General features: G+C 37.4%; 9 protein-coding genes across 9 annotated transcripts in view; 6 read left to right on the forward strand and 3 right to left on the reverse strand.

The window, feature by feature from the left end:
- Window positions 1-3,969, reverse strand: part of FDP41_012854 (uncharacterized protein) — a gene marked incomplete at both ends in the record, with an annotated part of 5,221 nt that extends 1,252 nt beyond the window's left edge. The window contains 4 exons of the mRNA XM_044703419.1: window positions 63-2,870; window positions 2,987-3,110; window positions 3,243-3,554; window positions 3,685-3,969. Of these exons, the coding sequence (XP_044565779.1) occupies window positions 63-2,870; window positions 2,987-3,110; window positions 3,243-3,554; window positions 3,685-3,969 (3,529 nt within the window). The remainder of the gene's footprint in view (window positions 1-62; window positions 2,871-2,986; window positions 3,111-3,242; window positions 3,555-3,684) is intronic.
- Window positions 3,970-4,799: 830 nt separating this feature from the next.
- On the forward strand, window positions 4,800-7,313 carry FDP41_012855 (uncharacterized protein; the record flags this gene model as incomplete). Its single annotated transcript, XM_044703420.1, has 1 exon — window positions 4,800-7,313. One exon carries the CDS (start codon window positions 4,800-4,802, stop codon window positions 7,311-7,313), a length of 2,514 nt encoding a protein of 837 aa, XP_044565780.1.
- A 2,008-nt stretch (window positions 7,314-9,321) lies between these two features.
- On the forward strand, window positions 9,322-11,289 carry FDP41_012856 (uncharacterized protein; the record flags this gene model as incomplete). Its single annotated transcript, XM_044703421.1, has 1 exon — window positions 9,322-11,289. The coding sequence occupies one exon, from the start codon at window positions 9,322-9,324 to the stop codon at window positions 11,287-11,289; it is 1,968 nt and encodes a 655-aa protein (XP_044565781.1).
- A 172-nt stretch (window positions 11,290-11,461) lies between these two features.
- On the forward strand, window positions 11,462-13,218 carry FDP41_012857 (uncharacterized protein; the record flags this gene model as incomplete). Its single annotated transcript, XM_044703422.1, has 2 exons — window positions 11,462-12,336; window positions 12,390-13,218. 2 exons carry the CDS (start codon window positions 11,462-11,464, stop codon window positions 13,216-13,218), a joined length of 1,704 nt encoding a protein of 567 aa, XP_044565782.1.
- A 19-nt stretch (window positions 13,219-13,237) lies between these two features.
- FDP41_012858 (uncharacterized protein) lies at window positions 13,238-14,145 on the reverse strand (the record flags this gene model as incomplete). Its single annotated transcript, XM_044703423.1, has 3 exons — window positions 13,238-13,365; window positions 13,433-13,580; window positions 13,636-14,145. The coding sequence occupies 3 exons, from the start codon at window positions 14,143-14,145 to the stop codon at window positions 13,238-13,240; spliced, it is 786 nt and encodes a 261-aa protein (XP_044565783.1).
- A 238-nt stretch (window positions 14,146-14,383) lies between these two features.
- FDP41_012859 (uncharacterized protein) lies at window positions 14,384-16,542 on the forward strand (the record flags this gene model as incomplete). Its single annotated transcript, XM_044703424.1, has 2 exons — window positions 14,384-14,596; window positions 15,124-16,542. The coding sequence occupies 2 exons, from the start codon at window positions 14,384-14,386 to the stop codon at window positions 16,540-16,542; spliced, it is 1,632 nt and encodes a 543-aa protein (XP_044565784.1).
- A 166-nt stretch (window positions 16,543-16,708) lies between these two features.
- On the reverse strand, window positions 16,709-23,939 carry FDP41_012860 (uncharacterized protein; the record flags this gene model as incomplete). The annotated part of the gene is made up of 2 exons (XM_044703426.1): window positions 16,709-23,710; window positions 23,829-23,939. 2 exons carry the CDS (start codon window positions 23,937-23,939, stop codon window positions 16,709-16,711), a joined length of 7,113 nt encoding a protein of 2,370 aa, XP_044565785.1.
- A 599-nt stretch (window positions 23,940-24,538) lies between these two features.
- Window positions 24,539-26,584, forward strand: FDP41_012861 (uncharacterized protein; the record flags this gene model as incomplete). The annotated part of the gene is made up of 1 exon (XM_044703427.1): window positions 24,539-26,584. One exon carries the CDS (start codon window positions 24,539-24,541, stop codon window positions 26,582-26,584), a length of 2,046 nt encoding a protein of 681 aa, XP_044565786.1.
- Window positions 26,585-26,662: 78 nt separating this feature from the next.
- Window positions 26,663-27,169, forward strand: FDP41_012862 (uncharacterized protein; the record flags this gene model as incomplete). Its single annotated transcript, XM_044703428.1, has 1 exon — window positions 26,663-27,169. The coding sequence occupies one exon, from the start codon at window positions 26,663-26,665 to the stop codon at window positions 27,167-27,169; it is 507 nt and encodes a 168-aa protein (XP_044565787.1).
- Between the last annotated feature and the right edge of the window lie 71 nt (window positions 27,170-27,240).

Raw genomic sequence — 27,240 nt, forward strand, 5'->3', positions numbered from 1 at the left:
CGAAGATGGAGTGTTGATGTGAGCAGCGGTCTGTTCCTCCTCTGCCACGGTGGAGTCCATACTGACAATTGATTGACTGCTCACTATTGGATTTTTGGATGTATTCACAAAAGACGGAGCCACTGCTAATTGCTGGGAGAAATAACCTTCCAGATAAATGGGTGAGCTCAATATCTTTCTAAAAACAGATTTACATCCTTGGAATATTTGAATCCTAACCTTCAAATCACACATATGAAACATTCTACACAAAAAGTGGCAAAACTTTTCAAAAATGCCTAATATTACAACAAAGTCCAAGGTAACTGTGGTCTCACTTGAGAGTGTCACACTGTAAACTGCATCCATGATATTATTGATCATGACTTGATTTCCCTGAAGGATCGTATTCACTACTGAAGTCTGATTGGGTGTTCGTTCTAAAATATTCTCTAATAAATCGATCATGTTGAAAATATTTGTTTTGATATTTTCAGAAGATTGAGGAACTCCTGCTTCAGCTGCTTTGATCTCTGAAAGAATGATGGAGAAGAACTTGGGCATTAAATAAGTTCCCAACGTGCTATATCCTAAATTCAGTCCCAAGCTATTCAACAAGTGGAAGATCATTTCATCAAATAAATAACTTTTCATTTTCTTCCTCAGCTTTAAAATTAAAGGATCCAATATATATTGGATGGTAATGATTACTCCAAAATCATTACACAGCTTTGCTAGAGTGGTGCAAATCTTTTTCGCAATTTGAGGATTGTTTTTACAATTATTGAATATTCCTTCAATAAAGAAGGGAAGCAATTGTTCGAGGAAGAGACGTTTCTGATCATTCGATGTAGGGTTAGTGATACCTTCAGAGTATGTGGTGGATGATGTCTGAGAGGCCTTGTTGTATGGTTTTTGAGTAATATCTGATAAAATCACATGATATATTAATGAGGAGAATGAATATGAATATAAATTCAATGGAAGTAACAAGAGGTCTTTTCTCAACTGTTTGTCAATTATGTTGTTGGAGGAAGAAGTTGGAGACTCCGTTGTGTGATGACTCTCAAGCTCATGTCTGTGAATTTCTTGTTCCTCTTCACAAGTACTGTTCAAGAGACTCTCAATTCTTTCATTTTCCATATAGAGCTGATAGAGACGTAATTTGAGGATCTTCTTTGCGGAGTCACACTCTTTGAATTTGGAAAGAAACTTTTCTCGAGAGTAACGAACCATACTTCTTAAGATTTCAATGCCATAGGACCATGGAAGGACATGAGCAAATTGATTTTGTGAACTCTTCTCAATTCGCTTCACAAAAAACATGTGAAGAATATGAGGAAGTAGCAAATCGAGAGCATCTGATGGTAAAGTCATGATACTTTCCGAAAATTCTTGTGAACTACCAGGTCGAATCTGTTTCAATACAAAGTTATATCTCTCTAGATGGCTCTGAAATAAATAGAGATTGGATAAAATCCAATGACAATACTTGAAGTATTCTGGAAAATATTTCTTGGATTGATAAATATAGAGAGCCTTCTTGCCTTTGGATAAATTCAAATCAATCAATTTTTCGACAATAGATCGAGCAGGTTGGCTTATTCGTTTTAAAGATGGTAGTTCTGCTTGTTGACCAGTAATGCCATTTTCTCGAATGTATCTTTCAAGAGATCTAGAATTGAAGAGTGGCTCAAAGATATAAAGACTTGCAAGTAGGCATCCCACTGCAAACATGTCATCGTTGAAAAGTTCTGCTTTTGAGAGAATTTGTGTTCGGTTCATTTTCTCAAGAATTGAAATGACATGATACGCTGAACTTGTAAAATATCTACTGCTAAATTTCACAGAGCATTCATACATTTGCATTCTTTCCATGATGTTTGCGCTGAGAATTTTTCTCGGTGGATGAGGTTCATGGAAGAGTTGAACAAATCCAAATCGAGATGGGTATAAATCATTGTTCTCTTTTCTTAACATCACGTTTTTTGCCTCAATTGCATGTTGCCCACTGAGTTTGTAACCAAAGATAAGATCAATCCAGTGATGTAAATTTTGACTCACATATTCACTCTCGAGAGCTGCCTTGTGCTTTTCAATGAAATCTTCAGGGGAGGAAGCCCACGAAGGAATCGCCAAGTCCTCCATGTCGCTATGGATCGAAGTAAATATTTTGGGATCAGTGAAAAATTCTGGAATACATTCATCAGGAGTCCAATGATACATTCTCGCAAGAGATGTTGGATATTCCTTTGGTTCATAATTTTGTCGAACATGTTTCTTTAAAGCACTGATGGGAACGCGTCTTGCCTTATAGATGAAATAGGTAATTTCAGAAAGAGGTTCAGTAACATGATGTGGATTGTCGGGCGATTGATAGGTGAAATCTAACATTTCATCTCCTTTGGTAAGTCTGAATTTTGTTTTTGTTAAATCTCTCCATTCAACGCGAGCATTTGGATCTGTTGGATCTACTTCAAAATCGATGACCCATGGAAGAACTGGATGATATTGATGATCACCGACTCTTCTTCCAGCTAATGCATTCAATTTCATCAAATAATCAAAATTTGATATTTTACCTTCTTGCCACAGAATGACAATATCTTTTCGCCTCGAACTTTCTGCACAAATGTTAATAGTATGAGGAATTGAAGTGTGAGGGGATTTTGTAATTTTTTGGTCATGTGAAATGTTCTGTGAAGGAGAGCCTATTTCGTTTGGAAATAGAACAGGCGAATGGAGAAAATCCTGTCCAATGAGAGAAATCCATAACATTTCATTCACTAGAATATTATTTGGAATTAACTTTCCGTGAGCAAAATTGTTTTTGTGGCAATACGAAATAATTTGCAATAATTGATAAAATAAAAATCTTCTCCGTATATCGTCTATTCATTATAAATACGGTTTGCAATTCATGATCAAGTTCATGCGAACAGTGTGGTTAGCATCAGTGGTTTAATTGTTCCTCATTGACAAGTAATGGGAATAGATCTTTACATACCTGTTTCGAGAAGAACCTTATTAAATTGTATTAATTCTTCCCAAGTATAATTGTACATTTCCTGAACGACGAACCATGCGCTCTTACTTTCATAAACGTCATACAGGAGTGGAATGTTTGCTTGCTAATGAAAACAAGGATGATATTATTTTTCACATTATAAATTTTCAAGTAATAATTATTTCAACATTGATTGTCCAAAGTTGTAGAGTACATGGTTACCCTTCATGAAGCATAACAATTCAATTCTACCCACCTTTGGAATAAAAGGTCCATCAAATAATACACATGTTTCTGTTAAATCCTCGTAATATGAAGCATCCAACAACTTTTGATTTAAATTGTAAAATTGACAAAGCGAATAATGTAAAGCAATACGAATGGAATGGTTGCTCTTTCCATAATCCCCAATTTGTTTTGGAATGACTCGTACCACGACATTTATTTCGTCATTCATGAGTGAAAGTGGTGGAGGAGATGTTGGTGACATGTTGGATGCTGAGCTCGGCGATGATGATGAAGAAAAAAGTATGTGGTGATGCTGCTGTTGTTGTTGTTGTGGGCATTGCTGTTAGTGATGATACGGATTGATTTAAATTATTGAGTGGTGGTGATGTTGTTGTTTTCGTCGATGTAGTCATGCTCGATAAATCCGAAAGCTCGGAGCTGTTGTGATTGAAATTATGATTTAAATTAACAGAAATTGATGATCCCAATAAATTACTAATTTCAGTACTAGTACTAGCGGTAGTAGATCCACTCATCATTCCAAAATTGCCATTATTCATACTACTCGTGGCATGACTCTTCATGAATGTTCGAGTTTTGTTAAATAATTTTCTTCCTTCCGTTTTCATTTTGCAACAAGCATAGGAACATTTTCGTGAATATTCGGGACTCAACATGTATTGATATTCAATGAGAGAAGGAGAGAGTTCCTCCTCGATGAGCTCTCTCACTTGGGTTGATGAAAGATTTCCCATTTCTCTCTCGGAAAGATTTTGTGTTTTAATAAAACGAAACAGAGAGCAATGATGATGGTGATGGAAAGAAATTTCACGTGAGGTGAAGCTTCCACAGTATGGACAGGTAGAAGAAGAATAAATGAGAAAAGAAGAAGAGAGGCGAATTTTTTGAGATCACCCGAGATGGTTCGAGTGTGTTTGCTTTGCAACATTTCATCACCACAGACCTGAAAAGGTTTTGATTTCGAGTGTCTGGATCATAAGGATCTGATCCCCTTCAAGCGTGTGAAAATCTTAAAGGCGAATCTTGTGTCATGTGAATAAAACTGTAAAATTCACTGTAGAGAGAAGGCATGTGCAAGTTACTTTTTCATCATTAGTATACTACTATTGAACTAATGTGATCACTTGAATTACATCAAGCAATATTGCACACAACAGCTTACTGTAAAGGAAGTTTACGCTTTTTGGTGTCCGAGTGTGGCTTGGCTCTCATACACAGGTAGACCCTCATTAGGTCCCAACCTGTTCATTTTCATGAAATTGAATGTCCTTCAAGTTCAAATTCGAACCTTCACTTCATTTTCGAAAATGAAGTATGCTGTGTTGCACGAATATTCTTCGCACGCAACCTCATCAACGGCACATTCGAGGTGGTTGCTCGACTCAAAAAAAATCTCATTGTAAAATATTACAACTACCAATCACCAGAGTGCTCATCAAGTTTGTTGAGTTATACGCGACCAAAAAGCTCGAAATATTGTCTTGTTCGTTGAAAAAAAAAACACCATCCTTCTCCCAACAACAATACACAAATTTTGTCCCTACCTTCCCCTTAAGCTGCGAAAATGGTGAAATTCAGTATTGATGAAATCCGTAACATCATGGACAAGCAACCACAGATTCGTAACATGTCTGTGATTGCTCACGTCGACCACGGTAAATCCACTTTGACCGATTCTCTCGTCGCTGAGGCAGGTATTATTGCTGCTGCTAGTGCTGGTCAACAACGTTTCATGGATACTCGTGAAGACGAACAAGAAAGATGTATTACCATCAAGTCTACTTCCATCTCCCTCTATTATAAGAAGCAACTTGAGTCTGGTGATAGTACTGAATATTTGATTAACTTGATCGATTGTCCAGGTCACGTCGACTTCTCATCTGAAGTCACTGCTGCTTTGCGTGTTACTGATGGTGCTTTGGTCGTTGTCGACTCTGTTGAAGGTGTCTGTGTTCAAACTGAAACTGTGTTGAGACAAGCTTTGCAAGAACGTATTAGACCAGTGTTGATGATGAACAAGTTGGACAGAGCCATGCTCGAACTTCAATTACAACCTGAAGATGCTTATGCTAACTTTAATAAGGCTATCGAGTCTGTGAACGTTGTCATTTCGACCTATAACGATGGTGGTTTTGGTGATCCACAAGTTTATCCTGAAAAGGGAACCGTTGCTTTTGGTTCTGGTTTGCACTGTTGGGGTTTCACTTTGAAGAAGTTTGCCAAGATGTACTCGAAGAAGTTTGGTGTTGCTGAAGAAAAGTTGATGAAGAAATTCTGGGGTGATAACTTTTATGATGCTGCTGGAAAGAAGTGGGTCAAGGACTCTCAAGGTGGTAAATTGCAAAGAGGTTTCTGTCAATTCGTTTTGGATCCAATCTACAAGGTCTTCCATGCCTGTATGAATGACGATAAGGCTGCTTTGGAAAAGGTCTTGCCTGCTTTGGGTATTACCTTGTCCAGTGACGATAAACAACAAAAGGATAAGAAGTTGATGAAGGTTGTCATGCAAAAGTGGTTGCCAGCTGCTGATGCCTTGTTGGAAATGATTGTCACTCACTTGCCATCACCAAAGGTTGCTCAAGCTTACAGATATGAACACTTGTACAATGGTCCATTGGATGACAAGTATTGTCAATCCGTCAAGAATTGCGATCCTAACGGCCCATTGATGATGTACGTTTCCAAGATGGTCCCAACCTCTGATAAGGGTAGATTCTTCGCTTTTGGACGTGTCTTCTCTGGTAAGATTAGAACTGGTCAAAAGGCTAGACTCATGGGTCCAAACTTTGAACATGGAAAGAACACTGACTTGTTCGAAGATAAGACCATCCAAAGAACTGTCGTTATGATGGGTCGTTATACTGAATCCGTCGATGATATTCCTTGCGGTAACGTTGCTGGTTTGGTCGGTGTCGATCAATTCCTTGTCAAGACTGGTACCATTACTGATGCCGAATGCTCAGATGCTTGTCCATTCAAGGATATGAAGTACTCTGTCTCACCTGTCGTCAGAGTTGCTGTTGAACCAAAGAACCAATCTGACTTGCCAAAGGTCATTGAAGGTATGAAGAGATTGGCCAAATCCGATCCTCTTGTCCAATGTACCATCAATGAAGAATCTGGCGAAAAGATTATTGCTGGTGCTGGTGAGTTGCACTTGGAAATTTGCTTGAAGGACTTGAGAGATGACTATTGTGGTGGTATTGAATTGAAGATTTCCGATCCAGTCGTTGCTTTCAGAGAAACTGTCACTGAAAAGGGAGCCTATGATACTTTGACCAAGTCTCCAAACAAGCACAATCGTTTGTACATGCATGCTGAACCATTGCCAGAAGAATTGCAAGAAGATATCGAACAAGGAAAGATTACTCCACAAGATGATATCAAGAAGAGATCCAAGATTTTGCAAGATACTTATGGATGGGATCAAGATCAAGCTAGAAAGATTTGGTCTTTCGGTCCTGATCAAAACGGACCAAACTTGATGGTCGATTGTACCAAGGCTGTTCAATACTTGAATGAAATTAAGGACTCAGTGAACTCTGGTTTCCAAATTGCTGCTAAGGAAGGTGCTTTGTGTTCTGAACCATGCAGAGGTATCAAGTACAACTTGACTGATGTCACTCTCCACACTGACGCTATTCACAGAGGTGCTGGTCAAATTCTCCACACTGCTCGTAGAGGTTGCCAAGCTGCTCAATGCAATGCTGCACCAAAGATTTTGGAACCAATCTTTTTGGTTGAAATCCAATGCCCAGACTCTGTGTTGGGTTCTGTTTACTCGGTCATGAACAAGAGAAGAGGTACCATTGACCAAGCCATTCAAAGACCAGGTACTCCATTGTACAACGTTAAGGCTTACTTGCCTGTCCTTGAATCTTTCAACTTTACCACCTTCTTGAGATCTGAAACTGGTGGTAAGGCCTTCCCACAATGTGTCTTCCACCACTGGCAAGTGGTTGGAGGTGATCCATGGGACAAGAATTCCAAGATTAGAGAGTTGGTTGTTGAAACTAGGAAACGTAAAGGTTTGAAGGAAGACGTTCCAACGGTCGAAGAATTCGCTGACAAGTTGTAATTCCATGCCAAAACAATTAAATACTTTTGTTCAGACTCATATTCTCAAATTGTATGTGCAGGATTTTTGAGCCTTCAAGAACTATATAGGCTTTAAAGATAGAGTTGTCGAAAACTGATCTCCAGTTTTTCATTATCATTTCCTAACAGAGAGAATTCGAAAGATACTATCAGGAGAAAGATGCTCCAGACATCTTCTCAAAAGTTGTGCCAATTCACCACCTCCACCCCAACCTCAACAACAACCACCTCAAACGACCTCTACTCATTCTCAATCATAACTGAGTGATCACCTCACCTTGACTCGTGCATTCTTGGGTGAAGTGAACTTTTTCAAAAACCTTTTGGGTTCCAACTTGCAACAACGTTTGCAGTCGCTTGTGTTGAGATATATTACTTTGCATTACTTACCTCCAAGGAAGATACTTCACCCTTACCTCCAAAAGAATATGGAGAATCTTTGGTCTTGCCAAAAAAAAGATTATTGTCTGGCTGAGGGAATGGCCTTTCTCAAATTCCCACATTTATTGACAAGCGCAAAGGAAAAGTTTGACTTTGGGTCAATTTGAAGGTTATGGTTTTGTCTCAACACCATCTTCTCCTGGTTATCACCAATTAACAGTTCAGACATGGAAACCTGCAGGTTCCATTGGCAACAATTTGCGAAGTAGATTTGTTGGAGGATCTTTCTTACGCTGCCATAACGAATGCATTCGATCAACATTTCCTCAAAAAGTTTGGATTTTGCACAGAGATTAGTGGTTCCATCTCGCTTAGTCTCAACATTCTTCCACCCTGAATCGGTCCCATGAATCTTTAGATGTCACTTGGAAGAATAGTTTCACTCAAACAGAATGTCTTGTTCTTTTATGTGAACGAGAAATTTTTTGTCTCAATAACGCCATAACAGAGATGGTCTCTGCAAGATATACTCGAAAACTAGATAATTGTGAATTAGAGCATTTTGAAGAGGATGGACCAAGGACATTCCTCAATACATAAGAACTTTCATTCCTCTTTGATCTAACGAAAGTTTATGAAATAAGGAAATCAACAACAATGGTTTGACCATGGAACACATGATAACAAACTGTTATGTTAAAATGTGAAAGTAAATGTTGCAAGAATGATTTCATTCGATGCAACAGCTCCTTATGCAGGGCCAATATTTTTCTTCGTCCTCACTTTCAAAAATGAAATTCAATAGAAATGTCAAGCGAAAACATTAAAAACGTTTCATTTTCGATCAATATAACATCTCAAAGGCTAAAACTTTATATTAGAGAGTTTTACGAGGAATTGTATATATGTATTGAGTCATACAATGACCAGAACGGTTTATTGGACATTTCACTTTTTCTGAGCTTGTCCATCGATAAGAGTAATTTCAAGAGATGAAGGACAGATCTTTGAAAGCGTCATTTTGGGATGTTTAACATCTCCAACTCAATTTACACGAGAGATTCTCATTGATTTTGTGCTTCTGTTCAATCAATTGTGCGACGTGAAAAGTGCGCTGTTCTGCTTTACGAAGTCTCTTTGACTGTTTCTGACTCTGAACTCATATTCAGATGCATTTGCAGTCATGATGATGGATTCAATTCATGCCAATTCTCTTCAACTTTCATGTAAATTGGTCGATGGAGACGGGGTTTAAATCCGTGCATGAGAGAAGTACACGCACATTCAAACAGTTATCTTCTAAGGTAAATCTGTTGTTCATGAGACCGAACTGACAAACGTCATTTTACCGAATCGTCATCAGACGGATCTGTGTTTGTATTTCATTGTCCTTTTCTCCACTTTTCACAAAACGAAACTAGGCTTCTCCTTTCTGATGTGAGAAGATTGGTTTGTGCTTTTACGAGCTGCTCTCCCTCACCATCAAACTTGAAAAAACTCGAACACATACAGTATGGAGTAATTCTCTGGAGAAGTGACGAAGACCACCATAATACGACAATTTGTATGGATCACACTCAAGGCACTCAAATTTAATCGATTCAACCATGAAACACCTTCATCCTCGAATTTGCTTGAGCCCATTCACCTCATCCGACGAATCGTCACATGTGGCAGAGGGTCTCTTACCAAACATGCATCACTACATCCAATATCATCTCTCCAAGTTATCCTTTCTCTCATTGGCATGCATTTGTTTATTGGTTCTTTTTCAAATCATGTGCATACTGAGTGCCATCTTTGTACTCACCCATCGAAGCAGGTTCTTTGTGGGGAACAAGTCAACCACTACTGAACAACCTATTAGAGATGTCAACAACAACAACAACAACATTCAAAGACAATTGCATTCCCTTGAAACATCTTCTTCTTCCATTCCTCAACAAGAATATCAACGTCCTCCATTGCCACTCCATCAACAAATTCCTCAGCACGATCGACACGATCATCATCCAAATGAACGTTGGAATGAACTTTCACAAGAGTTTCATTTCAACACGATGGAAACTCCAAAACCCTTGATCGATGTGCAAATTGAGGAATGTGTGAGGATGGAACAAGCTCAACAATTGTACATGGCCATGAATTGTTCAGAACCACCAGCTTTGGGAGAACGATTTTTGGAGATGGAAACAGCCTGGCACAAGTTTTCTCCATCTCTGGTCAATATATTCTCCCCCTATAAGAATCACAACAGATTGTTGCAGATCAAGACGTCTCTCTCTAGCATGAAACATGCAGAGAAGAAGAAGGATCAAATGTCTAGTTGGTCCACTGAATCCTTCACATCATCATCATCCTCTCCTTCGCATTCTCAAGTCATGAACACACCTGTCCTGAAAGAATCATCTTCTCAAAACACTGAACAACTTCTCTCTGGAACAACCCAAACACTGAAAGAAACGGAATTTAGGTCGTACTTTGATCAACATCGAGACACATTCAGGTTCATGAGTTATCAGTCACCTCTTAGTGAGGATCTTGATGATTGGAAGAATGCCATGAATGAACTCAATTTTGTGATGAATGCTGATCAATTCGACAATGTGAAAATGCAACATGAACATCATTTACCGATTTGGCTTCGAGTGTTTCAAAGAACGAAACCGCTCGATGAGGTCCTTCAAGCAGTGTGCCAAATTCATAACATTAACGAATCGATTCTCATTGTCACCATTGACGGTAGTGAATTTTATGATGTCATTCAAGAATTAACCAAAGTACAATGTGTGAAAACGAGAATATATTTTCATGCCTTCCACAGCAATTTGAAAACACTTCTTGACAGTTATGTTCCCCATTTATTTAACATTGAAATGATTTTCAAGAAATCTATCAAATTATTGACACATGCCATGTATGGTCTCTATTTAGCATTTGTGAAATATCAATATCCTTATGTGATCACGTTAGAAGATGACATCAAGCCGTTACCTGATTTTTACAATTATCATCGATCTTTGTATACACTCACTTTGGATGATTCCCCTCAAAATCCATACTACACCGTCTCTGCCTATGCACATGGAAGCTATCATCATTGTCGATACATTTCTGGATCTCTCTTCTCAGAAAAACTATTCAGTAAACAAGAAGAAGAGGAATATGAGAAAAGGGTGTTAAGAAAACAAGGACCAATCATTCAATGTCGAATGCAAGACACCGATCAATTAGTCCTCGAAGAATATCATGCGATTTGGGGAAGTGGAATTCCAAGACGAGTATTTCAACGATTGTGGCATGTTTGGATTGGTGCCACAGTGCTCAAACAGCATTCACAATACTTTTTAGGAGTATTATTGAGGGATTTAAGAAAACCACACGAGAGAACCATTACTCCGTGTTCGAATCGAATTACTCGATTGGCCAACATGGGTGAGAATGGAGAAGATGATGACAATACAAGAAGATACTGGACACTTTCGGCCCAACCTTGCACCAACTATCAGAACGAACCCAAAGTGAAATTTTGGAAATACCACGAAAGGCATTACCAAGTGTTGAACGTGGAATAAAAGAAAAATATTTTGAATGATTCGAACAATCTCTCCAAGTCCCTTGCATCATCTCTCTGGGCTGTCCTTCATAATTCATTGACGTTGTGAATCGCAGGGTGCATTGTGGTCTTTGCAAATTGTCAAACGTTTCATGAAAGCGACTGTTTTTGCTCCTTCCGATTACAAAAAAATGAAGAAAGACACAGTCGTTGCTTTTTCAAAGTCCACTGCTGATCCGACAACAACAACAATGAAGGATTCCACGCACACACACCATACAATCATGTTGTACAACGATGTACCAACCACAAGCACAACGACTACAACCACCACAACGCCATCACCACAACGAGCCTCTTCCAAACCGATTTTGATTCAGAACAAGATGAAAAAGAAATCATCACCAATGAATTCATCTTCACTTCCAAACAGTACCAGCAGTTTGAAAAATCATAAAATTGCGAAAAGTGATCAAATGATTAATTCCGATCATCCCACAACAAATTCAGAAAGCACAAATAATCCTGCCCACACTAACAAGAATATCAAGTACGGAAAGTCAAATACATACAGCGTTGCTAATACTCAACAATTTGTAGATTCTAGATCAAGAGCCAAGTCGTTCCAAAACTCACTTTCAACAAACAAGTCCATACCTCTCACTAACGAATCGAAACGTGGTAAGCCTGTTGACAACATGGTATTTTTAAACGAGCATTCCCTTCAAAATTCTCCATTAATCATTGAAGATGAAAAACAAAACCTAGTCACTCCCTCTCCAATTTCAAACACATCACCTAATTCATCTCCAATAGATCAAAAGATCTCCTCCCCTACCCAGAAAAAGCTTCAAAGACTGAAAAATAATCAATACAGTACAAGTGCACCAAGCTCATGCTTACATGCCAGCGCGTCCAGTGCTTGCAAAGATCAGGAATCACTCGACCTTGTATTAGATGACCTCTGTACGAGATTTATTATTAACTGCCCTTATATGCATGATTATGGACCCTCAGGTTTTGAGAGATTATTTTTCCAACTTGAAGAAGCATTTTGGTTTTATAGGTAAGTAGGTTTTTAAACTTGGTTGAGAACATGCATGACGAGTGGTTTTATAGTGACTTTTTCAGACAACAAAAGTCTCTACCAAAGTTTAAGTTTGTTGAATTTTGTGAAAAAATGTTGTCTAGACATTCACACATAGTAATAGATCTTCAACGTTTTACTCGTGACACATTTCCAAGTGCTGACAGCTCGATAGACTTGGATGTTAATACTCTGGTTCAAAAGTTCCTAAATTACAAAACATCTGTTCCAGTATACGGTTGTATCTTACTAAACGAGACAATGGACAAGGTTTTACTTGTTCAAGGATACAATACCAAATCTTGGACCTTTCCTAAAGGGAAGATCAATCAATATGAGCGTGAATCTCATTGCGCAGCTCGAGAAGTTTATGAAGAGTGCGGATATGATCTTGGTGACAAAATTTGTGAGTCTGATTTTATTGAGCTAGAACAAAACTATGAAAATAGTTTACCAGAGCACAAAGATCAATACAAACACTCAAATCCCTATACAAAACTATTTATTGTTACGGACATTCCTGAATCTACAAATTTTGGAACTAAAACTAGAAAAGAAATTTCGAAAATTCAGTGGTTTCAAATCGATTATTTAGTCGGAGTGTGCAATGCAAAGCATAGTACCTTGAGAACTTGGTTGGTAAAACCATTTTTACCAAAGCTTAAAGCATGGATCAAGAAAAAGAAAGCAACATCTTCTGGTTGCAATACTCCCACGAAAAAACAAGCAAGACAACGTAGTTTAACGGCTCCAAGCATTTCTGTATCTACCGAGAAAAAAGCTAACGAAATGAATGGAACTTCTCCATTGCTTTCTTTCGCATTCAACACGGAAGAGATTGTAGAAAACCACAAACATTAAATGTTCACAAAATATTTATCTACTTTTTGTCTGTACTTCCTTTAGATGGTGGTTTTTTTTCTTCACTTTTTTCGTCACCAAACAGTGAGGATGTCCTTGCAGATGCACTTTCCCATGACTTTTCAAATGTATTCGTGTCGACTTGATCTGTATGTACATCATTGGTTTATGGTCACAAATTTTAATTTGGACGATTTTTCTTAAACGAACATACCTCTCATTAACTCTAGTTTCATTTCATCTTCAGCTGAAATATTTTTGAAATTCCATTTGTATGCGGTTCGCTGCTGATGTGAAAAACCACTACTGTGAACTCCAGTTGGGGCATAATATTTACTGCTCAATTCTCCTCTATTCCATTTCTAAATATGAATGTATCAATTCACAAACAATTCATGTTGTTATGATTAAAATTACCTTAATAAACTTTTTGAAATATTTCATAATTTCTTCTGTATTTTGCAAATCATCTTCCACTCTCTTTTTCTTGTGATTCAACAGCCACAATTTAAATTCTTGATTTTTCTTGTAATAATCATCCATAGTCAATTTCTCTCTAGGTAATTGTTTAAAATTTGATTCTTCTTCCGATGCCGTGGACGTTTTAATTTCACTCTGCTGAGCATCGGTGCTCCTACTTGTACTACTGGACGATGGCATCGATGCCGATTCATGAATCTTTTGTTTTTTTGAAGATGGATCATCCTCATGTCGGCGCCTTTCGGAACGTTGAGAGGCTTGATCATCATGTTTATTAGCACTTGCGGTTGATCGAATGGTGAATGATGAAGAGACCTTTGATGGTTGTGATGATTGGTCATTGAACCGTTCTTGTGAATGTTTCTGATCAGTTTTCTTTTCATGAAGAGAAGGAGAAATAGGATCATCAAATTTACGATATTTCTTGTCTTGTTCGTTTTTGGGCATTTTTTTATTATTATATATGATATCTTTTATTGATTAAATGTGAATTGTTGTTGAACAAGAATGTGAAGAAGAATGTGAAGAAGAATGTGAAGAAGAATGTGAAGAAGAATGTGAAGAAGAATGTGAAGAGGTCTCCAAAGATAAAACAAAGACTTTGAGAATTCCTAAATCCTCTTCTTCTGACTGGATCAAGTGATGAAAGAATTCTTTTAATAACTCTTCAACACCTTCAAAAAAAATGTATCTCACTCTCAAGTCTGCGATCGATTATGTCAAAACTGGTCAAGCAGAAATCCTTCAGCCATTCATCAATGATTTATCTTCTTTTATTAATGAATGTAAACAGATCACTGGATATGAAACATTGTTATACAAGGCGTGTGACAGGGAGCATGTGGAAGTTGTCAAATTATTATTACAAGTGAAAGGAATTGATGTCAATAAGGGATTGGTAGGTAGTCATCATGAAGGTGAAATTAATTTTTATATGGAATGTTGTGGTCTCCTATTATTAGGATGTATGTTCGGAATTATTATTTTATATATTATATTAAATATTATCAATATTAATTATATTATTATTTAATTATATTATTATTTAATTATATTATTATTTAATTATATTATTATTTAATAATATTATTATATATATTATATTACTTGGAATATATTTGAAAATAAAAGGAAGTAAGTATTACACAAAAAATCATGTAGTAGAAGTGGTGGTGAATGATTCATCAATTTTCTTGAAGGGAGTAAGTCATCATCATTACCAACAACTATTGTTTCAAATCATTTAACATTTTCAAGTTGGTATGTGTTTTCAACTTTCAACTCATTGACCTCAAACTTTGAATCAGATCGTAAGTGTATGGACTATCACAATCATGAAATGAGTAATCATGTTCATTTAGTCGGTAAGTCATAAATTTTCACAACAACATGGTCACATCTCCAAAATTTGAATCGTATTTGTAGAATTCTCCTCTCTATATTGCTTGTAAACACAATAATATGGAAATTATTCATTTATTACTTTCTCATCCGAATATTATTGTTGACCATCGAGCATGTTCGGTTGCCATTAATGAACATGGAATTGATTTGGAAGCGCTTCAATTGAACATAAAGATGTCAAGCTCTGTATTGAATGATCCAGCCAATTCAAGAAAATTTATTTATGCCAAATTTTATAATTATCAACATTTAAGGCAAGTGCCACTTGTCAACAAGTCGGATCGTGACACATTATTTGAGGGTTCTACAACAAGTAATATTGTCGCCTTTACGCCTCTCGTTAAGCTTATGGCTCCTTCTTTCTATACAAAAGTTTTGACAAATAAGGAATTTATTGAATCACTCGATTTTACGGAAGAACAAATTGTACAAAATATCATTGATTCATTAATTTATGGAGGCCCAAATGATTTGTCTTCCATTACTAATACTCATACTACTAACGAAAAAACTGAAAATACTCTCTCACCCCTCGAATCTCTAAAATTGAAAATGAAAGTCGTTTTTATTTTAAATCAAGTGGAGGGGGATTTCAAGAAACTCAAAATCGAAGCAGTCAAATCAGTAATTTCACAAGTGAAATTTGAAAATATTTTACATGTTCTTGATTTGATTCACATCATGTTGCAAAGAGAGCTCAAATACTTCTTTGAACAAGATTCTACTACTAACTCGGAATCTTTGTGTCACAACACCAATAATAACAACACTCGATGTGCATTTAGAAAAATCAAAGAATATTGTCTCGACTATATTGGAACCAATGCCGGACATGATGAAGGTTATTCGATTTATGTGGAAAATGATGAACGAATGACTCAATATGCCATGAGTGTCATTAAGAGAAAAACGATCCAACCTCAGAGTATTAATGAAGCACCCTTCATGATTTCTAATACTCTATTTTTTGACTTGTATCATAGTGGAAACACCGATTTTGAAATCAAGTTGATGAGTGGAAAGACTGTCAAATGTCATAAAACAGTACTGAGCTCAAAAAATCCCTTCTTTGAATGTCTATTTTCTGGGAATTGGCTATTGGACCTTGAAGAAAAATATACAGACGAAATGGAATACATTGTTCAATATTGCTATGGATTTGTCGAACAACCATCTCAACACCTTGTTGTGCCTCTCATCAAGAAAGCTCATGAACATGATATGAAAGATCTTGTGGAAATACTCGTTCGAAAAGAATTGAGTCTTACATTGGACAATTTTGCATACGTGGTTGAAGAATTAAGTGCCTATTTGGAAGAACCAGCATTTGAGCAAGTAATATTCAAGTTTGCTTGTCAAAATAGAATGCTTTTGTACGGAAAAGTGGATCCTCAGGCTTTGCCTCCAAAATTGCAACTCTGTTTGGCATACGAACAGTAAACCGTGATTTGTCGGACTTTGTGCGAGGGCTCCACCAAACCTGCAGCCGCAGCGAATAGCCGAAAAGAATGGCTGTCAGCTCTTATTTAGAGCTTTTTGATAAAAATGGCTTTTTTGGTTATCTAAATAATTTTATTGCTTTTTCAAAATCCTTTATTGTGGTGGATTACCAGAACGCACACCAACCAATGTACATTTGGCATAAATTAGAATTGGATGTTGCTTGTTCGATCAGTAATTCGACTTGCTCTGAACAGTTAAGAGTTACTGGTTCCTCATCTGTTGGTTCTTCTTCATCTTCATCAACAAAATCTCTACCAATGAGCTTGCTTTCAATTCTATGACTAACTGTAAGGGCTCTTTGATTGAGTGCTTCAGGTTGTTTTAAAGATTCTTCTTCAGATTCATCACTCTGCAAAGTTCTACGAAGATTCTTTTCACGAACAGATCTTGAAGGATAATGCAAGCTGTCATGTTCAGTATAGGAAGAAACAGTTTGAGGTGATTCATTTTCTTGAGAATCGCCATTGCTCATGTCTTGTGGGATGTTATGGGTCATATTTTGCATGGATTGATTTTGTACATGATTATTTTCCTCTTCATTTTCTGTTTGAGTTTCCAATAAACGCCAATTAATCAAAGGATCATGAACGAATGCCTCTAACATGGCCATTACAGAATCTTTGTTGTCTCTCAACACTCTCATGACACTTTCGCAGGTCGATTTGAAGGTACCTTCAATTCCACATACTTCCATTGCATTAATGAGCATTCGAGTGAGTCTGAATGGCACTTTTTCTGGGAATTTGTCTCTGTGCATGGCTACTTCGAAACAATCACCAAAATCAATATGTACAATTTTACCAGTGGATTTCTCTAACATCAAATTGCTTGGATGTCTGTCACCAAGACCCAAAATATAACCAACAATAGACATGACAGCCAATGATCGAGTATAATTGGTTCTTCTTTCAAGCCATACTTCTGAGTTTCGACTCTTCAACCAAAGCACCTTGTACAAGTCTTGACCAGTGGTATTTTCGAGAGCATATTCGAAAACTTCAATCTTTTGCATGAGAGTTAAATTGTCATAATCAACAGCCATTTGTTGCATAAGTCTATGCTCAATGTTCAACAAGACATTTCGGCTGTCTCTGAACTCCTTAATGAGAGCATGTAATGTGTCACAGTTGTCAACCCATCCAATTAAACCAGCATTTGAGCTTAAAGGAATGACAGAGTATCTCTTAATACTCAAGTCTCTAGTTGAGGTTTCTGGATCATTTTTCAATAATGTATTTACAAGTCCAAACAATTGCATAACTCTTTCATCTTGACGCAAATCTTCATGTCCCTTCAACAAGAATTGATATTCATTACCATCACTACCAAAGATTTTAAGCTTTCTTGGTCTTTGCTTTGAAGAAATCACTCTAAGTTGACGGGCAAAGCTTGCAATTCTGATCACTTGTTGGCCACTCTTATATGTTCCAGGAATAGCCAACTCAAGATCGCTAGCTTCAAGGAGCTTTGGTGAAACAATTTGCAACTCCAACTTCATCATGTGTGGTAATTGTTTGTTAATTCTTCTAAAGACATGATAATACAAATCCCAAGCTTGAGAGAGTTCTTTTTCTTTTCTTGTCTTTTGATACTTTTTACAGTACTCCCAGGCATCTTGGAGATCTCTTCCAAAACCTTGAGTGAAAGCAATCTCACTGAGAGTCTCTGGGTTTTGAATCATCTCATGAAGCGGCTTGAGGGTGTTGAGCATGCCTGGAGTATCATGTTCTCCAAAGTAGAGTCTTGAGGCTTCTTCAAGTCCCTCATGCCACAACTCGTTCCACAAGATAGCTACTCTAATAAGTTCATGACTCACCATAAGGGCCTGCTCCACGAGAACTGGATTGTTTTGTCTCATAGAGTTCAACAATGATTCCGCAGCTTTCTTTCTTGACGATGACTGCGAGTAAGAACAGACAGTCAATGGATACACCAGCGCTTGAGGATGCACTTTGCCAACCTTTGAAAGGAGCTTATGAATCAATTTACGTACGGGACCAACATGTGAGTTGACACGAGCAATGATTTGTGGGATTACTTCAAGCCAAGTGTCAATACTGACTGTATTGAAACCATCCACCAAGGTCTTTTCAATTTCTTTCATGGCACCATGCTTGAACCACAATGTCAACAAACGTAAAATATCTTGTAAGCTTGAATTTCGGTCTGGACTGAGATTAATTGAGTTAAAGAATCCAGTCAAGGCGGAAATCAAATAAATGGTCATGGACTCCATACTTCTGGCAGTGCCTTGTTGTTTCTTTTCGACATGAGAAACAACTTCAGAGTTCAATAGTGCCCATTCATGCCAAGCCTTGTACCATTCCTTATCAAAATCTGTTGCTGCCTTGAAATGCGACAATATTTGAGGAAGTTTGCTCTCGTCTAAACCGCCATGTTGTCTATACAAAACCTTTTGCCATTGTCCCAATGTTAAACATGCCCTAGCCTTCAATTGATTGTCACATTGGATATTATATACAAATTGATTCATGAGTTCGAATGCCTTCATTTGTTTACCTTCTGCCCACATGTGTTTAAAGTATTCATAGGAAATCTTTGGATGTACATCTGGCGACACTAAAAGCTTCTCAGGTTCTTCGCTCAATATAATTCCATCAACCAATTTTTGTAGAATCTTCTCACTCATTTTGATCTTGTTTGATTTTCTACAAATAGAGGCAAACTTGAGCCATGTAGAGAGATCTTGTCTTTCAGGAATGACTAATTTTCGAACAGATAAGATGTTTTGCCAATGTTCCACATTTCTCTTACATCCTGCCAATCTGTTAATCCATATTTGATGGATGATTGATTTGGTTTCTTCATCTTCAGCTCTTTGATATCGAATGATTTCTTCCATTTCAGACAATTGCTGTACAGTAACAATAATATCATATGCTCTGTTATAACTTTCTCCAACCAGAGCTGCCAATTCTGTGTCAAGCACTTTACGTGTATTATCAATCAAAACTTGTGCATTGTGGTGATCCTTTTGGTGAATGGCTAAAATAGCTCTAAAGAAGGCACCTTCACTTGTATCCTCACTTAGAATATTCACATAATTTCTCATGCTTTCCCATTCACCTAAATTCCAAGCTGCAGCAGCTGCCATTGGTGCCATCTCTTCCTTAATGCTATCACTCACAGAATTCCATGAGTCTTGACATAATTTAAACAGTTTTTCCCATTCTCCAATTGCTTTGAGACATCTCATTTTGCCCAATGTCAAACTTTGATCATATGGATTTTGTTTTTGTTTGATACTGTAGGCGTCGTAGGCTTCTTTCCATCTTTGAAGTTTCTCATACCATGATTCTTTCAACTCAATACTGTGATTCTTTTGAGCATATTTCAAGATACCCATGGCAGCTTCATGTTGTTGAAGTTGATTGTTAATACTGATTAAATCTTCAATGAGAGCGCTTGGATTTTGTTGGAATTCAATTTCCTTATAGTGCAATGCTTTTGCATAACATTGACACTTTTCAGCAAGTGCACCCAAGGCACTAATAGCAATTGGTAGAGGATTTTCATCATGTTCCATAAATTCTGCCAAATTGAGTAATGTTTGAAGAACTTCAGGAGGTAAATCTGGTGATGAAAAAGCCATTTCAAGAGCACGAACCACTTCATTTTGTGCCTTATCATCCAATTCAGACCAACAGCTCACAAATCCTGCATTGAAAAGCTCTCGAGTGAGAGGATGATAAACTTGAGCAAGTGCAGAGCAGGATCTCAATGCAGGAGATGGAGACTCCTTCAACAACTCGACAGAGAAACCTCTGTTCCATTCAATCCAATCGTCTTTCGTTGCTCTTTGAGAAGCTTCCCATGCTTTTCTCAAACTGTTTTGATTGATCACCATTTTCTTGATCTCTGTGGAAGTATCTTCACCTGAGAGAGAATGTCCAGTCTCATCCTCGTCTTCCGGTATATTTGGAAGTGGTAATCCTTTGAGTAAATGGAAAATGAGTTCATTATATCTTTGATGAGTAATGTTATATTGCGTTAAGACTTTGGTCACCATTGGAATAAATATTGAGAAATCACTTCCTAATTGGTGAATAATATTACATAATGTATCCATTGCCTCTTGTCGAATCTCAGCATTCTGTACTTTCAGAACACGAGAAAGTGGATGAATAATTCTAGAGGAATATTCTGAAAAGTTCAAAATTCTACTCAATTTTCCAATACATCGGATGGCTTCTTTCTTTAAAACGGGTGTGGCAGTTGGAGCTTCAAAGAGTTTGACAACTGTTGGAACGACTAAATACAAATATTCTTCCAAATGTCGTCCAAAAACAATAAGCGCATGCAAAGCTTTCTTTGCTGGTTTAGGTTGTGGAGGAGTTTGAAGCACGCTCAAAAGTTGAGGAATTACATCAGGTAAATATGGTTTGAATTGCTCATTCAATGCTGTACATATCTCTTCCTCGAGAGAAATAATTTGTTCTTTAAAATCTGTATCCGATGAAGAGCTGTCCCAAAAATCATGAATGAGGACAAAAATTTCATCCAAATAATTTCTAATGTGTTGCTTTACAATGGACACGAGCAAACTCAATTGTTGGAATACTGTGTTTCGAATATTTGGCTCACAATTTCTAATCAAATTCAAGAATGGAGGCATGACTTGAGGTAAAAATGGTACACATTTCATATTCAAACTTGTGAAAATAAACATTACCGCTTGAATGGCAGAAAGATGATGCAATGATAATGACGGATCCGTTAAAATTCTAATGAGAGCATTGAAAGCAACGGTAGGATAATATTCTTCAGAAGAAGGGCTCAAACCTGGGATAATGTCACTGCTCGTGTCCATATTCTCTTTCGCAGACTCGAGTTGAACTTTGTGTTGATATGGATCAATCGCTCCGATGATACCCAACACTTTGATTATTTCTCTCCTTGTTGACCAATCTTCCTCAGATTTGAGGATTGCTAACAGTAAAGTCAATAAATTAGGATATTTGATGTAAGGAGTAATGACATAACCAGTGCTGGCCACAATTTGTCCAAGTGTCTTCACAGCCATTGCTCTCTTAACTGATGAGCTTTGATCTTGCAATGTTTCAATCACCGATGGTAGCAAATCATCAATAAAATCTGCAATATCCATTCCACCAACTTCTGCAAGCTTTCCGGTAGTATCCAAAACGCATGAAGAAACATTTGGATTATTGTCCTTAATGCGTTCCATGAGAACTTTAAGAACACTGGAGACATATGGCTTAATTAACCGAGGAGCTGCAACAATTAAATGTCCAAGCATTCTGGCACTCTCTTCCTTACTTCTAGAATCTTGGCTATATTCCAACTCTGTTAATAGTTGAAGGAGAGCTTTTCTCAGTGATGGTAATACGAATGCAGGATTTCTAATGCTCAATCTACCAATGATAGAAATTGCAACTTCTCGAATTTCGAATACTTCGTCATTTAAAGCAATAAATAAGGATCGTAAATTGTCTGATAGTGCCAAATAGTGATCGAATTTTGGCTCCAATGATGATAATACTGCATATCGAATGGTAAAATCGGTATCAGTAATACCAACAATTAACAGTTTAGCAAGAACATCTCCAACGACTGATCCAAAATGACCTTTAACAGGTGGTTTTCCTTGACTCACTAAAAGTCGACAACAAGTTTTTGCTGCTTCCTTTCTAATGGCTGGAATATCATCATCCAGATATTTCACAACGCAATCATGAACAAAATCTATTAAATTGTGACCCTTGACATTGAAACTGCCCAATGTTTTGAGAGCAAAAACAATGGTAGGGGTACTATAAAGTGAGGCTTCGATATGAGGAGCAAATTGTGTTGGAGGAGTCACAGGATTGAGAGTATTGAAGGGTTGTCTTGCCAAAATTTGAGAAATGGTATCCAAGACACGTTTTTGAATTGGTTGAAGCAAGGCTGGAATCTCCTTAGAAATAATTGTGAGAGATTGAATTAATGCTGGTGATAAACCGCCAGCAAACATGGAAGGAAGCAAATGCAAAATACGCACCGAGACAGTTTCTCCTACTGCTTTTGAAATGTCACTAATGCATGTCAAAGCCTCTTCACAGAAGTTTTTCTTCTTAATTTTCAGTCCATACTCTGTGATAACATTAAAAATATCGTCCACATATTTCTTGATAGGTTGGCCGACACGGGTGGTCAACTCACCCAATGCGAGGAATGATGGTTGTCTTTCAAATCCGTTCTTGATTGCATCCAGTATGAGATTGATGGACTTGTGAAGATATTTTTCATTGAAACGCTCACCATAGAATTTCGCCAAAACTGGAATCAGCTCAATGACAGCTCTTCTCACCATTCTATCTCTATGTTGTTGAAAATCAAGAATGGTTTTACAAATAGTGTCAAATTCATCCTTAAGTACATTTCCTGCAAATCCCAATAACTCGCCAATTGCTAACAAAGCTCCATGCACAACTTCTGTTTTTGTATTCTTGAAATTACTATTTGTTTGATTGTAAATATCTTGGTACCAAATGTTACGAAAGTTGGTCGGACGTTCAGAGATGAGTCCTAAAACAGCGTGCAAAGCCTGTACGGAACCAGTTCTAACACCAACATTTACATCAGTTAGACCATTCCATATGACACTCAGAAAACTTTGTACGTGTCCATAGAAAAGTGTTGGTGCATTTTCTGCCAATTCTTTCAGAACAAAAACTGCGGCATATCGCTTTCCGTCGTCATTCTTCTTATTGTTGTTATCGTCACCTTTGAGCCATTCCAATGCTCTTTTAATTTCGAATTCAACCCATTCAGCAGTCAGTGTTTTTGATGTTGATGAGTCACTTGCTCTTGCGAGTTTACCAAAAGTCTTGGCAACCATGAGAACAATTTGGGATTCGTTTGATTGATTGGCAAGAATATTTCTTAGGTATTGGGAAAATCGTGTTCTATTGATTTTTCTCTGATCATCATACTTAATGTCGATTAGAACGTCTATCAGTATGATGGCAGCTATACGGTCATTCAACTCTCTAGAACTCAATAACTCCCCAATCCATTTATATATGTCATCTATTAACTTGCTAAAGTTTTCTGCTGAATATTCACGGTATAATTTCTCTACCTATTGTTGATAATCAAGTGTAGATTGTTGTTGGAGTGATGATGATTAAATTTTAATGATGATGATGATGCGAAGGATATCGAAATAAATGATTGTTGTTGATGAAAGGCAAACATACCTGTGATTTGAAAAGCTCCACTCCCACGTTTCTCTGTTCCTCATTCCTGCTCGTAATATTTGTCTGTATCTCTATGAATTCGGGACTATTCATTGATGAAGAGGTATTCATTCCTATGTGGTTAAAGATAATTCGGTGTAGATACGATCATGTACAAAATTTGTCCTTGTAGCAACAACAACAAGTACAGAAAATATAAATTCTGTAATAAATTAAATTGAGAGAGTGGGAGATGATCCTGGTAATGGCCTTCGCTTTTTCGTGTTGGTGGCGTTACTCCGATATGGGAGAGCGAGGCTTTTTTTATAGAGTGTTGTAAAGTGTCAAAAATCTTCAGCTATGAACCACTTAAATTGACCTCAGCAAATCAATGTTGTGGAATTTATCATAAAGGTTTACTGTAGATCGTGCTTCCTGTTGTTGAAAGTCTTGGACATCCATTGGCCTTTGCTGTCAACAAGAGAAAACAAGAAAGCATGTCCGTCTTTGGTCGTCCTCTTAAATTCACTTGTCAAAACACAGTACACATACCGAAGCAAGGCATCACAAAACAAAAAACGGCCTTGCTTCCAGCTTCACTTTTATCTGCAACTGAAGCGCATCCAATTCAAACCCTGCACATCATCATCGCCTCCATCCAAATTACACTCTTTTTCAACATCAGAGATCCAAAAAAGAATTTCACAATCATCCTCTTTTGATTCTTAGTCATGAACAAAACGACAACAGCGAATTCTAAAGACATTGCCCAACAGTCTTCTCCTTCTGAAATGATTCAGAAACATCCCCAAGACATGAACGACCTATCTTCAAAGCCGCTGAAGAGACAAGAAGATGCCACCCATTATCATCCTCATCAAGAAGAGAACATCAAAAAAAACGTATTCCCCTCATCGACTCTGCTGACAAGACTTCTTTCGGACTTGTCATCAAGCGAAAATAGTCTTCATCATCACGAATCCAATCCTCTCCATTTGCCTCCTTCACTCATCAGCACCGAAACAAGTGAGAGTATTGGGAGTACCAACAACACCCTACAAGAGCCTAAAACGTTCGCCAACGAGTCCAAAATTTTGAATCGTGACAACATCTGCAACGACCATCACCAAACAATTACAACCACCACCACCTCTCATTCCTCCATATCAATACCTTGTAATAATAATACATCATCCAATAGTACTTGTGCTATTGAGATATCAACAACAACAACAACCTCATCTTCATCATCGGTCTCATCCGAAATAATGCTAAAAGCCTTTTTCAACCCAACCAAATCAAAGAATTCAACAAACTCAACTAACACGAATAATAATTCTCCAACAGTCATGTACGACACAACAACATCCTCCCAACGATTGGCATCTGGACTTGGACTCACGAAAAAAGAGACCTCTCAAGAAAATGTCGAATTTGATTTGTTATATGCAACAAAATTATCTTCTATATCTAATAGACATGGTTCTTCACGAAGACACAAGAAGAAATCATCATCAGTTTCTTCTGCAGAGAAAATTAACCAATTTTGTAAATTTTGTAAAATATCCGAGAGTCGTCTCGAAAAGAAAAACTTGACCACTTCGGTAAGAAAAGAAATTCCAAAATTGAAAACTTGCAGTTTGTGTCGAGAGGTGAGATATTGCTGCAAGGAACATCAAGTAGAGGATTGGCCTAATCATAAAATTGATTGCAATAGTGCAGTACGAGCACGTAATAATGGCATCTATAGCCGAACATTGAAAAAAGGTCATTCAAAATATAGACCTTGCGAAGGGGATGTGGTGTCCATTCACTATGTGGCTCGATTATTGAATGGAACCATTGTAGACAAGACTTATAAATCCATAGAGACGAACAAGTACTGCAGCATTTCTTATGACACGAGTGATGATGAAGACACTGAGAATGCGTTCGATGATGACGACAATGATCCATATATTGTTAAGCCTCCATCCAATGTTTATAATGATTTTGAGGGATGGCTTACACATGCCAACATTCAACAACGGAAAAGTTTTACTCAATTTGATGATGAACTTTCTATTGGGATTTCAGAAAGTGATTCAACAGAAGAAACGACAACAGATCTCACGAATGTGACAGCTTCATTCTCTGAGAACACTCATTCCTTCTTGTCTTTGGATAATGACCAACTATCACTCAGATCCACAACATCAACAGCTGCATCGAGTATGATTTCAACCGATTCGAATCCAGAAAGAAATTTTGAACAGCAAGTCATCACTGAAGATGATGAAGCTCAAGACAATTGGTCTGACAGTTCATCAGGCAGAGCAGGAGGTGGAACTTCTTCATCAACCTCGAACGCTACAATCATTTTTGATTCTCTGCAGAAAGATGTTGAGGTCGTTCCTGATCCTCTTCAATTCAAAATTGGAAAAGGTCAAGTACCATCAGGTGTGGAAAAGGCAGTCAAACAAATGTCACTGGGAGAACGATGTTATTTAGTTGTGGCCCCATCGAAAGAATCAAAAAGAGATGTCATTTCAAAGAGGATGAAAAATGCAAATGGATACACCATTGTTTATGAAATCATGCTTGTGCATATCCTTAGAAAGAGACAACACAATGAATTTGATTTTGAAACTACCAATAATGAAAATATGCAGAAGACCATGGACTTGATTCGATTAGAAGAATTTATGAAAGATGATGATTCTTATCAGAGTTGCTATTATGAACCTTTTAGACCCTTCTTAGCCAATGTATCTTCGTTGTCTGCACAATTGTATTAATTGTAATTTATTGATACTAATTTTTATTAATTATTGCTATTAAATTATTAAATATTTTTACCCGCCATCTGTCAAAAAATGTCTTTTCGTCAAATCACTGGCACAGATTCTCTTTTTTTTCAACTTCATCATCTCAACAAATCTTCTTCGAGTCACAACAGACACATTCATGAAGATTCATCCCTTCTCGAACACGTGGAACGCTTTCAATTTGCTCTCTTTTCAAACATTCGCACAGAAGGTCTTCGAGAACGTGATCCTCTCGTTCGGGAATACGAATTGACTCTCGAAAGAAGATTTCAACAGCAACAACAATTAAATTCCATGTATCGGTCGTCAGCCACTTTGAGTCCATCTCTTTCGTCGAATGCACCATGTGGAGAAGAACACGAAGATGATGACGATGATGATCATGTCATGTTATCAGATGAGCCAGAATTGGAAGGTTCGGAAGTCACACTGGACTCGGTGAGTCGAGGATTGAATTTTGATTTAAATGAAGGATATATCAATGAAGAGGACATGATGGCATCTGGTGTGGTTTATGGAGAGGATGATGAGCAAGCCGTTGTGTATGAAGGTTGAGATGTTACTCAAGGTGATCACCTCCAAAGACGAATATTCAAGGAAGTTCCATTAATTTTCAGAATTAAAAA

The sequence above is a fragment of the Naegleria fowleri genome (assembly GCF_008403515.1).
Source record: "Naegleria fowleri strain ATCC 30894 chromosome Unknown tig16, whole genome shotgun sequence".
Lineage (NCBI taxonomy): Eukaryota > Heterolobosea > Eutetramitea > Acrasida > Naegleriidae > Naegleria > Naegleria fowleri.